We start from the raw sequence: 13580 nt of genomic DNA on the forward strand, positions 1-13580 counted from the left end.
TATTTGTTCAGCGGGAGATACGGATCCAGCATGGTTCCCAATGAATACAAATAAAATAATGCTTCCCTAGGGGGTCAGGGTATTCCTACACTGCCCCCTTTCCTTCATTTTTGTAAATATTTTTTATGGGACTCTACTAAAACAGAGTCCCAAGATGGCTGCCAACACTTCCTGATTGAAATGTTGGCAGCTAATCAGATTTCAGCACAGGGACTGTCAAATTGGTTTCCATTAATATTTCCCAAACTACTTAACGCATTTATGCCAATTTACAAAACAGTCGCTTTCTCGACCAACAGTTAAGTTTCAAACAAATTTGGTGTAATTCCGTTCAGTGGGTCAGGCTTTAGTCGTGTCTAAAATCTCGATGGGAATTTAAATGGAAAGGGGGGGGGGGGAATTCATTTTGAGACCACCCCCCTCCTCCCCCCCTTTTTCCGCTTGATGAATTGCCACAAACATTTCAAGACAACCGCTGATGTAAGTGTTATACTAGTTTTTAATATTTCACAAGGATTAATCAAACAAAATCAGTTATTATCAAAACACTCTTCCTATGGAAACTAGGTTGTAACTACAACTACCTATTAGCGAATGCCAGTAGGTAATATATATATATATGTGTGTGTGTGTGTGTATATAATCTTAAGTAGATGACGGCAGCACTTGCCTACCCTTTAGAATGGCATACATCTAACTGCTCAAATTGTAAACTAGACATGGCAATTTTAACTTGCGTAATTCCTTCATGAACTAATGGTATTAAACAGTAGTCAGAATTTATAAGGTGGCAACTTGTGGAAGAAGAACTTCTAACTTGAGAATAGGTATGTACAATGAACAAAAGATGTTCCTATAATTAGTCTGTTCAACATCAAAAGTATACAAACTCACTCGTTCAGGAACCTTTATTGATCAAATTAGTGCTAGAAGGATAAATACCTTGGTCACCCTAGCGGTGTTGCCAAAGTCAGATTTCCTGCCTTCAGCTTTGCTTAAATACTTCGTATCTGAAAGTCACGTCCTGTCATTGTTTATCCCCACAGGTGCTGCAGTCAGCAAAGGAGCAGATCAAGTGGTCCCTGCTCCGGTAATGTTCCTGTGTGTCCATGCTGGAGATTTATTTCTCGTGCCGAAGAACCATTCCATTCCTCTGTCACTGTTTTGATTATTTCTTTTATTCTGTATTGTCTTAAAAGTTCTATTTATGCAATACCGGACATACAATTGTACTGTATGTAAAGTACCAAGCTGCTGAAATTTGTGATGCTTTTGCATCACAAATAATGACCTAATGCAAGAGGGCATTTTGGGATTGTAAAATTCAAATTATTTTGCGCACCCAAAAAAAATGTAACTTAGTATGTTTACAAAACAATGACTGGCCCAGTTTGGGGTTATAATGGATACCAATCAACTGGGATGAGCCTGCCTAACTTTAATTATGGAATCTCTTTATGGGGCTTTCTGCCATGGTTAATTTTTTTGTTCTCTTAAGGCACTGAACTCTGCGGTTAACCAAGTTGATCCTTTGCTGGCTTGTAACATTTCCTGCTCTTAATGTTTCTTCTCACTTGTGTCATAGGGTTCCTTTTAAAACTGAGCCTTTGAGGTATTACATGTCGGATAGCTCCAGTCCCTTCGTACCTTCTGTACCATATTCAGTCTCCTGCCCCCTAAGGAATTGTTTTCTTACTCAGTCATAGTAAGTAAGAGTGTCGCTATGAAATTTAGACCCTTACCTTTCCACAGTTTGCCTCACTGGGATTAGTGTAAAACACAAATCCACTTCTGTGACTTCCAGATCAGGGAACAGGCACTTCAGCAGAGAATTGTATCTTTATCTTGCAATGGTTTAATACCTCCTCACTGGGTTGTTCTCAATCAGTAATCTTTAGTACCTAAGGCTCAGCAAAGGTCTGCAAAGCTTTTCAGCTTTAAGGCTGTCTGGCCTGCATTAATTGCATGAAGAGAGGCTCTTGCGTTCAGGAAATAGGATAATCGAAGGTATTGACAAAAGGACAGAGAATCGTATATTGCTGAGAGTGCCTGATTTCATTAAGTGTAGCTGAATAGCTCAAATCTTTTATCTTAGTACTTGAAGTTAGCAATGTCTGGTGGCAGCTGTATTAGACACATCACAGAAAACCCGTATGACTCAATTAGTGTTGCATCGTGGGATCAGGCGGGCTTCATTTGATTTGAAACACTGCACAAATGGCATCAATCAGAATCTTCTCAGCAACACTCCCAGACCAACAAGAGTCCATTGTAGTTGTAAAAGTTGTTTATTTAAAATAAAGTTACCCTATATGTGTCTTATCTATACTTACGAAAGTGTGCACGTATCGAAGGAAGAGTTTGCGAAGTTGGAGAAAAAGAAGAGTTTATATTCATGACTACCAATTTATTCCACTCCACCGGGTTTAAATGTGGAAAGGGGGAACTTCAGTCATGTATTCAATCTCGTTTCCAAAGGACCAGATTTCCAGCAATTATTCTGTATTTCCATGCCTACTATGCTGAGCCTGTTGTTGGAACAGAAGATAGGTTCATGCTGTCCATTTTTTTAACTTGTATGTAAAAGATTCAAGTAAATAAATATTTGACACTGTGTGCTGAATGTATTCTGGGATGAAGTTCTGATGGAATAAAAACAAGTAAAAATGCGTGTATAAAAGTATTGCTACTTACTGCTTTTGTCACCTTCATTTGACCCTACTGTGACAACTTATCTTGTCTGGGGACCTCAGGGATAGTTTTCTTGCAAAAGGGCAGGGCAACCTGTGGTATGATTACTTAAAAGAGCCCTAGCCTGAAATGTTTTAGTGTTATGATGGTATCTTGTAAACTATTGCTGGCAATACGTGTTCTGGATTTCTCTCCCGAACATGGCCAGAGAGAGAGTTTCTAGAAAACCTGTTCACAAGAGCAAGGTGCATATCAAGGTAATGTTAAGCCTTGTGACACTCACAGGAATATTTAGTGCTCCCAAATTCTCTTTCTTTTATCATGAATAGACACACTCAAGAACACTAGGAATATATTTTTAAGATTTATCAAAATCAAAAGCCTGTTTTAATGTACATAATATAAATAGGGGTTACTGTGAAAACAAACAAGATAGTGGCAAAATTATGTCAATAGAACAGAAAATGTTATGTAACGCAACTGGTAAATCGTTCTGATTCACGATACCTTCGGGTCAAGTTTGCGCTATATAAAACTCCTTAAAAAAAATATATGCATAGACTAATTATATATATATATATATATATATATATATATATATCAGCATACAAAGTGATCCACAGCCGTGCGAGAGCGCTCCACAGCGTGTGCTCTGCCCAGGGGTCGGATCGTGACCCAGAACGAATTTGAATACAAAAGAGGCGGCACAGCCAGGGTACTTATTCAGCCTTATTCCGTAAACTCCGTCAGATGGAGTCCCGGATGATAATTAGACTCCGAACAAAGCACCCCAGAGGAATGAACTTTGGGGAAGACCTCCACATTCATCTGGAATAAACGCCCACAATGAAAATCATGAAAAATAGGGTACTATACCCAATATTCTGACATTAAAAAACATGTAATTACATGTAACAGTGAATGACTAGTCACCAAATACTGAAAACACACACGGTCTTTCTTTTGTTTTTATTATTTGGAAACGTAGTGACTACAATTCCCAGAATGCCTCCTAATTGGCAAAATGGGATAGTACAAAAAACGACACTGTGGAAGGACTAACCGACCGTGAGCAAGGCCAGTTGTGGCTGAAACGCGTTGGTGGGGTGAAGCAGGAATAAAATAAGGCTGAATAAGTAAAAAAAAAAAAAAAAAAAAAAAAAAGGGGGGTGAAGCAGGAATAAAATAAGGCTGAATAAGTACCCTGGCTGTGCCGCCTCTTTTGTATTCAAATACATATATATATATATATATATTCTACATTAGTGTTCCCTTCTTCTCCGCTACGTAAACGGATCTTTTTCTGTGAGTGCCCTAGATGGCCTTGCGCACACCAGCATGCCTTTTACTTTTTTTAGAACAAAGAAATGGTGCGTAGTATGGAGACTGTAGTTTCTGTCTTTATGCCACAGTGGCTGTATTGGTCTCGAAAATGTCTGTCGTAGGTATAGAGGTGCCTCTCTGTGAACTTCAGTAAGAAAATGTTATTACAGCGAAAGCTCTCGTCTGTGCGACCATCAGTCTACAATACCTAGATCGAAGTTCCCTTCTCTAGTAATGCTTCAATGCAGCTTAGACAGCTTGGACAGTGTTGAATGTTTGGTTGTTTTTCTTTTTAAATCAGCATAAATGCTACTTTAGCTTTTCACCTACTTATGTTCTGTGAAACTTGAACTTACTGTTTAAAAACAGTAACAGAGAAATCAAGATATCAAATTCTGTGGAACCTTGTTGACTATTGTGAAACAATAACTAAAAATCAAAATATCCAGCTATGCTAGATCAAGCCTATGAACTATATATTCAAATACGTTGAATTATCACATTACACTGAAACAGATTTTAATGACCTAGGCTTTTGTGCCTTTTTGTGAAATAAATGAACATATATAATGCTGAAGGTGGGTACCTAAATAGAAAATATATGAAGATTATAGCACTACCACTAGCTGAATGTGGGTGAGGCTAGTGGACTTGAGTTATCACCAGCCTCTGTTCTGCCCCCCCCCCCTTCCTTGCCTTGCTGCAGAGGTGACCTCCTCATTATCTGAGGTGCTGAGAAGGGCATCTGTGGTTCTAGAATAGCTGCTCTCTTTTGTGGAAAGACACACTGCCCCATTGATGGATGTACTTAATCAGGGGCAAACCGAAGTAGAGCCTGTGCCTCCCTACATTGATGCATTATATGACCTATTGGGGGCTTGGACTAAGCCCACAGGGGGCCCCTGTGGACCAGTCTATAGCGCATGGGTGGGCTTTGCATACTCCTGTCAATCAAAAAGGAGGGGAGACAAGGAGCTAGTTGAGGTCTAGTACCCATGCTCCACGTAGTAGTATAGAACCAAAAAGTTCCTGTTCCTGTAGGGACACCATTACTGTCCACAGAGGAAAGGAATAGGAGAGGACAGAGGGGTCTAGGTACGGACCTCATAGTTTGAGACAATCACAGATTTTGTCTTTTGTTGCCCTCACACATCCGAGGGATATCATGCTTCATCGTTGGGTGTTGCTCCTTGTCGGGCCGGCGCTGCAATGCCCTACAGTCCCACGAAGGGTCAATTTGGCGGAGATCTTTTAATTACTCTGTATGATGAATGAGGGTGTGAGACTTTCAGTGAAAGAGAGGGTGAGTGAGTGAATGAATGACTAAAATTGGCTAAGGGATACCCTAAGGCTTTTTTTTAACATGTTGGTTCCCCTGACAGACTTAAAAAACCCATAGGTTATGTGTTACTGGCTTGGTAATAATGTCCCCCAGTAACTCTCAGGTTAACATGTTTCGCGCCCTTCGATGGTCAAAACAATCCCTGGCACTTCATCAGGACCAAAAAGGCTGAAATGTGAACAGTGAAAAACAAATAAAGAACCCTTTATTAAAAGTAGAGCGGTTCCCCTTGTGAAAAGTGCATGGTGGCATAATCTCAAATAATGACTCCACTTGTTGCGACCTATTGGTACATTTAAGATCGCTCCATAGGCTAACGCATGTCCGTCCGCACTGTAACAGGGGTTGGTGCTGGGTACACTGTTCTGTAACGCCTACCCTCGTATGCGTGCCTGCATACTCTTGCCATCTAGTGTTGGGTCCGGATGTTTGCGAGTTGTTTTCCTTCGAAACAGTCTTTCCTAGTCACGAGGTAGGTGACTTCTTTTGGTGATAGAGCACATGGTCATCAACTCCATTGTTAGATTGTTTTTTTTCCGCCTTCGAGTTTGGACGTGTTTTGCCGCTCTCCCGTTCGAAACTGTTCTTCGGGTTCCCCTCAACGCGCAATCCTCTCTACCTTGATGGTATTGTTTCATATATGTTTCCCACTTCTCCATGCATTGTTTCTGCAATGGAATAGACTTTTCGATCAGAAAGCTTTGTGGACGGTCTTCGGGCCTAAACGTGCAGATTTAGCTCTCCGTCGATGGATCGGACTCTGTTTAAATTCTGTCCTCTGTGCCACGCGAAGTATCTGTGCACCGACTCACAAGAAGTGTGCTTCTTGTGCTTGTCTCCTGAGGACAAAGAAGACTGTGACGCTTGCAGATTGTTTCGATCAAAGAAAACTCTTTCGTTGGGCTCGACGTTGAGAGATGCAGTGTCAAAGCATCGATGATACTCAGGACATCTTCGGTCAAGATTACCGGCCAAGAAGACATTGAGGCATCCGTGGCAGAAGAGGAGGAAGCCTTCTTTGAGCAAGACTCTGAGCTCGAGCTAGATCTCGACGCTGTAGAACTGACGCAAACTGACGAAATAAAGACCTAATGAAGTGAGTACCAAAGAACCCCTGCCCCCACCAACTACCCCGACGCCCCGCCTCCTGCCCAGAAACAGTCAATCAAGCCTTTCAGCTAGGTGCCAAGTCGTCAAAAGTCCTCCTTGGAACCAAAGCCCTCCTGTTCCAAACATAAGTCCAGTTCGGAACCAAAATCTTCCGCGCTGAAAGGCCAGCTTATGCCGGCACCGAAAAGTTCAGCACCAAAACAGAAAGATAACCCTTTGGATCAGAATCTAGACATTATAATGCAAGCTCCCAAGCAAAAGAAGCTATATATTAATCCTGAAACTGGCCATACTCACACCAAGCGGCCACACAAGCACAAGCTTCCTGATGAGGATCTTTCTTACCAGATTCCTTTAAAGAGGAAATCTGTTGCTACAAGTCCTTTTAACTACCATCTCCACCGCTTCCTTCTCCACCTGCGAATCCCTTGCAAATTAAACCACAGGATTCTCCACTGTCTCACCATGATGATGACTATGACGATGCTGATGACGGGGGATACAGCTCCCAATAGTTCCATGGACAGATTATACAATTGATTCCCCAGCAGATAACTATCCAGACCTCTCTATCCAGTCAAGCCATCTCCTTTAAGATGACAATTCATCCCATCAAGAACTCATTGCTAGGACTGAACAATATCATGGGGTGGCACTACACAAAGAATCACTAGAGGAAGATTTTATGTTCGAAACTTTAAGATCCACACACAGGTCATCACAAACACTTCCCATGCTTAAAGGCATGATGAGGCACACTGATGAGATTTTTATGGTCCTAGTGAGAGCATGCATCTAGACTCCTATGGTTGTCAAAAATATAAGGCCTCCCTTATAGACCCCATATTTATCAAGGGCCAGTTGGCATTAGATTCTCTAGTAAAGTCTAATGCTTGTAAGCGGGTGAATTTCCAGACATCATGAGATGCTCCTCCACCAGATTAGGAGTCTCAGTTAATTGATGCTCAAGGTGCAAATCAGTGGCGCATTGCAAATACGCAGGGTCTTTTAGCCAGGTACGACAGGGCACACTAGGATGACATTGCGCAATTGCTTCAATATCTCTCAGGCGAGCATAAAGCTAAGGCACAGGACTTAGTTAATGAAGGTAAACTCATTTCTAATTCCTTTATACGTTGTGCTGTGGAGGCTGAAGACACCGTGGCTCGAGAGGTTAATATCAGAATCTTGCTCAGGAGACAGGCTTGGTTAAAGATTTTTGGATTTTAGCCAGAAGTTCAACAATCCATCTTTAATACACCTTTTGATAAAGAACACCTTTTTGGTCCAAATGCTGATCAAGCGTTAGAGAAGATGAAAAAGGACACTGAAGTGCCCAAGTCCATGGGAGCAATCCAGTCTCCATCCAACAGAGGCTCCTTTCATCGCTCCTTTTACAGAGGAGGGTCTAAAACTCCATCCCCAGACCAGAATACCTCAACTTATAAAGGTAACAGCCAGTCCTCTCCCTCCTGAGGATTTTTTCAAGGAGGTTATAGAGGCAACAACTTCAAGGTTTGGGGTAAGAGCAACACACCATGTAACTCCCCTTCCCCTAATAAACTGTGACTTGCCCATGCTTCCCCCCTCCCCCCGACTTCTCCACACCTGTTGGGGGAAGACTTCAACAATTTCTCCCCATTTGGCAGTCTATACCAGACAGATGGGCGATTGGAATTATGCAACATGGTTATTGCCTGGAGCTTACCAGCAATCCCCCAAACATTCCACCTCCATCTCACAAATTGGCTCCAGAACACCTACAGTTGCTACAAAGCCGGTCCCAATACAGTACCAAAGCTCAGGGGTTTACTCCGTTTTTTTCTCATTCCCAAAAAGAATGGTTCCCTAAGGCCTATTCTGGATCTCGGAGAGTTAAACCATTATATACTGTCAGAACACTTTCACATGTTGACGCTTCAACAGGTACCCCCACTTTTACAAAGAGCAGATTGTATGTGTACTCTAAATTTAAAAGAATCACATTTTCATGTTACAATTCATCCGGCTCATTGCAAATACCTCGGATTTGTGATAGCAGGCAAGCATTATCAGTTCAAGTGCTTTCCTTCAGAGTGACTACAGCGCCCAGAGTTTTTACCAAATGTCTGGCAGTAGTCACCGCTCATCTCAGAAGACATCAGGTTCAGGTTAGACGACTGGCTTATCAAAGCCAGCACTCACCAGATCTGTCTACAGCACACACAGATCACAATAGATCTACTTTATCAACTGGGGTTCACAGTCAATGCTCAAAAATCTCACCTGCATCCCTCACAGATGCAGTCTTACCTCGGAGCCAGTCTAGACACAGTCAAAGCTCTAGCCTCTCCCAATGTAGCCAGAATATGTAATCTGATTCTACAGTTTCAACTCAACCAAGCTTTACCAGCCAGTGTTCATGCTACTGTTTGGAATGATGGCTTCTTGCATCGCAATTGTACCCCATGTAAGACTTCACATGCATACCCTACAAGTGTGCCTAGCACGTCAGTGGAATCAATCACAGGTTAATTAACCGATCTAGTGTTGGTAGACGGCCAGCCGTACCCAAAACTCTCTGCAATAGTGGAAACCACAAAACTTATCAAAAGGCCGGCCTTTCATCGTCTCTATTCCACAGATCATGCCCAAAGCAGACGTATCTCTAACAGATTGGGGAGCTTATCTCAAATATTACACATTACAGTGCCTGTGTAGCAACGAGCACAAAAGTCTCCACATCAACTATCTAGAGCTTTCAGCAGTTTTTCTAGCACTCAAAGCTTTTCAAACTCACCTCATAGCCAAAACTGTCCTAGTCCGAACAGACAACATGACAGCGAAGTATTATGTGCAGAAACAGGGCGGGATCCACACTCTCCAACTGTCCACACTCGCTCAAGCCATTTGGAATTGGGCAATCTATCGCAAGATTTATCTTCTGGCAGAACATCTCCCAGGAGTAAACGATCAAATTGCTGACCTTCTCAGCAGAAGGAGACCGAAAGTTCACGGGTGGCAACTTCATCCTCAAGTTCTCCTTCCCTACTTTCAACAATGAGGTTTTCCACAGATGGACCTGTTCGCCACAGCCAAAAATGCCCCAGCTTCGGCTCCAGGTTCCCACACCCGCTCTCAAAGGGCAATGCCCAATGGATGATCTGGTCAGGGATATTTTCCTACGCTTTTTCGCCTCTCCCATTCATTCTGTTTGTGGTTCGGAAACTCAAGCAAACATTCCTCACACTAATTCTAGTAGCTCCCACATGGGCCCATCAACCATGGTACACCACCCTGTTGGAGCTGTCAATAGTTCCACATCAAAAGCTGCACTTCACCTCCAGTCTCCTCACACAGAACCATGAAGAAATCAGGCATCCATATCCCAAAGAACTGAATTCAGCAATCTGGCTCCTGAAATCATAGAGTTGGGTATTTAAATTTACCACCAGACTGTATGAATATTTTAAAGGAAGCAAGAAGACCTACCACCAGACATTGCTATGCAGCAAAATGGAAAAGATTTGTTGTATACTGTAATAACACCAAAATCAATCCTTTAGATGCTTCTAAACAAAACATTATCTGTTACCCCTTACAGCAAACTGGACTAGCTTACACATCTATTCGTTTGCACCTTGCAGCGGTAGCTGCGTACCTACAGAACAAACATCTGTCACTGTTTAGAGTTCATGTAATCAAAGCTTTAATGGAAGGATTAAAAAGAGTAATACCACCAAGGATTCCTCCTGCCCCAGTATGGAATCTCAACATTGTTCTCACAAGGCTCATGGGGCCACCTTTTGAAAACAAGTGCCCTTTGCAATTTCTCTCATGGAAGGTTGTTTTCTTCGTTCACATCATTAAGGAGAGTTAGTGAGCTACAGGCATTAATATTAGAAGAACCCTTCTTTCAGCTACACAAAGACAGGATAGTTCTCCGCACCAACCCTAAATTCCTTCAAAAAGTAGTTTCTGCTTTTCATATAACCTAATCGGTTGAGTTACCAGTTTTCTTCCCTCAACTTGATTCTGTAGCTGAACGTGCTCTTCACACACTTGACGGTAAAAGAAATTTACTGAACTACATATATAGGACAGAAGACCTTCGCAAAACAAAACAACTGGTTGTTGCATTTGCTCCACCTCACAAACTCAATCCTATCTCTAAATATGGTATTGCCAGATGGATTGTTAAATGCATTGAAACATGTTACGCTAAAGCTAAAAGAACTTTAACAATACTCTCTAGAGCTCATATTTACAGTCAGTTAATACTGCTTGCGTTCTGGGCCAATTGTCCCATGTGTTGTGGGATTCGGTGGCCTGCTACTCTCGCTTCTGGATGAGACCGGGAATGACCTAACACAGATACTCCAGGATAGACAACAGGAAGCTAAGTTGGTGGTACTATGTAGTACGGATACCACAGACTCGGTAGGTAGGTTGAGCCATGGCTTTTATAGTGTCACTCCACCGTCATGCCTTGCACCGCAACTCAGATTTTTTGGGGAGTCTGTTCAGGCCACCTTAGTAGACATGGTCCTTCGATGGCATTCATCTGTTCGGCACACAAGCTCATTCTGCATCGCAGGGACAGTCTGGGGTGCAACAGAATCTTGAAATGTGATTTTCTATGCTGTCTTTCTCCATAGCTCCCCACATACTAGGATAGTATGGGGGATTTTCGTCTTTGAATTCTTTCACATATGAGCCGTTCCAGTGTGGAGTTCTATAGCTTTTCTTTTCTAGTTAACCTCACCGGGTGCCACTAGAAAGTGGAATGGTTTTCTGCCTTCTGCAGGTAGTATTATACCTTCAAGCTGTCGATAATGGCTTTTAGCTCCCATTAACTGGGACGTATTTGCTTTTTGGCCCTACGTGGGTTTCATCACCTTATGGTACAGGGTTTTCTTCTTTTCTGAAGATAGTTTTTCTACCCAACAAATAATTTTATGTATGATATTTTGCTTGCTTTGTGTGGATGCAGTTTTGCCTTTGTACCCTGTTCAATGTGGCCCCTTGTAATCCCTTGATTACTACGAGGCACAATTTGACCCAGGTGCCTGGGATGATTATACCATTGAATCACTTGTAAATATGGACCCAAACCTTTATCCCACAAAGCCATCACCTCCTAATGATTCTACTGTTTACCATGCGGTCATCAGCAGGGCTGCCACCTTCCACAAAGTAGAATTGCATAGGGCGTAAGAGGATGAGGGCTACCTCTATGGTGAAGTTGGTGCACTATCTACCATTGGTAGACAAAGTCACCTTGTTTTATACACAATTTCTGTTCGTTTTTATGATGTTTTAGCTTCTGCTCTTAAACGTTGGCACACTTTGTAATTTTCACATTTGAAAGCGGAATTGAAATTGTGTTTTTTTTTTTGCCTTGCCGAGGAGGCAGGCGCAGCTAAAATATACTTGGGGGAAATCTGATAATTTTTCTCTATTTTTACTCATTCGGGACATCGAGAGGTGCTATCTTGGGCAGTGTGCACTCCAGTCTCTGGCCACATGTATTTAAGGAGATGCACTGCCCGGACGCAGTACGGTCCCCTTGCTTTTATGCACAATTGTTGTTAGTTTTCATGATGTTTTAACTTCTGCTCTTAAACTTTGGCACGCTTTTCTATTTGCACGAGAAGAGGAGGAATTGAAATTGTGTTTTTTGTGCTTGCAAGGGAGGTGGGAGCAGCTAAAATATCCTCTGGGGAAATTGGATAATTTTTTCCCAGTTTTTGGGACATCGATCGACGTGATCCTGGGCAGTGCGTGCTCTAGCCTCTGCCCACATGTATTTAAGGAGAGGTTCTGCTTGGGTGCAGTAAGGTCTCCTTGCTTTTATGCACTATTGCTGTTAGTTTTTTATGATGTTTCAAGTTCTGTTCTTAAACTTTGGCACACCTTGCTATTTGCACATTCAAAGTGTGGTTTTGGGCTTGCAAGGGAGGTGCAAGCAGCTAAACTATCCTCCCTGTGGAAGTCTGAACATGTTTTGCCATTTTGACTCTTGGGACATCCAGTGGCGTCATCTCGGGTAGTACGCGCTCTAGATTCTGGCCACATGTATTTAGGGAAAGGCTCTGCAGGGACGAGCAGCGGAAGTACCATTTACCCGCCAAAGGCAAGCCCGTCTGCGCTCATCATCGTCCAGAAAGAGCCCAGCTCCAGCCACTCTGCCAGTTTTAAGCCAGAAGGTAGACCTATGATAGTCTAGTTATGTGCAGCTTAGCTGCTAAGTGATCTGTGTGCCCCACTTCTTACTGATCTTTAAAAAAAAAAATCCTGTTCACACGGTCATTGGACCGCTAATCCCACAGAGCAGAATAAGTCGACTACTAACATCCATACAAGTAATCCGATAATGCTGGAATTCTCGGCTGCTCTACGGAATGTCCGCTCTCTTAAAAGCATGGAATGTACATCTTTGAGTTCCTAGACAAAGAAAAGCCAGTCATTTTATTCATTACAAAAACATGGGTTACAGAATTCTCAAATCCGTTTTTATCTACTACTATCCCTGTAGAATATAAAAGTCTCAGGCAAGATTCTCCAAGTGGCAGAGGTGGGGGGTGGCCATAATATATAAAAGTGAGTATTCTTGTGTATCTGTCCCTATGAAGGCACCACAAGTTTAGGCTTTCGCTGTACTTTGTCCCCCCAGCAATCTATTTCTGGGGTACTGATTTATAGACCTCCAGGGCATGTTGGTATTTTTTGAGATAGCTGAGCAGTACTTTGGCCCCTTGTTCTCTCCAATATTCAATTCTGTTTAGCACTAGGTTATTTTAACTTTCTTATGGAGAAACCATTGGATTCTGAGGTAGCCACTCACAGGCATTGGCTTTCCTTGATCTTGTCCAACAGGTGTTTAAACCTACTCACTAGGCTGGTCACATTATTGATCAAGTCTGTTCTAGTATAAATACAGAATCACCTTGACCCTTACCATTATTCTTGACGGATCACTATTTAATTCAGTTCAGATGGCCCAAATCCGATTTTAATCGGCTTCATTCTGAAAGAAAATCTGCATCATGTCAAGAGCTTTTCTCAAAATGGTCTCATTAGACCTTAGCCCCTTTCTGGAATCCGATCCCCCTTCTTTTTCTGGTGATCCTGA

General features: G+C 42.3%; 1 protein-coding gene across 2 annotated transcripts in view; it reads left to right on the top strand.

The window, feature by feature from the left end:
• COPZ1 (coat protein complex I subunit zeta 1) overlaps nucleotides 1-2680 on the top strand; it is a 201305-nt gene extending 198625 nt beyond the window's left edge. For both annotated transcript variants that reach the window (XM_078688361.1, XM_078688353.1), the window contains one exon: nucleotides 1047-2680. In XM_078688361.1, coding sequence (XP_078544487.1) covers nucleotides 1047-1094 — 48 coding nt within the window. In that variant the 3' untranslated portion in view covers nucleotides 1095-2680. The remainder of the gene's footprint in view (nucleotides 1-1046) is intronic.
• The last annotated feature ends 10900 nt before the right edge of the window (nucleotides 2681-13580 follow it).

Source organism: Lissotriton helveticus, chromosome 1_1 (assembly GCF_964261635.1).
Source record: "Lissotriton helveticus chromosome 1_1, aLisHel1.1, whole genome shotgun sequence".
Taxonomy (NCBI): Eukaryota; Metazoa; Chordata; class Amphibia; order Caudata; family Salamandridae; genus Lissotriton; species Lissotriton helveticus.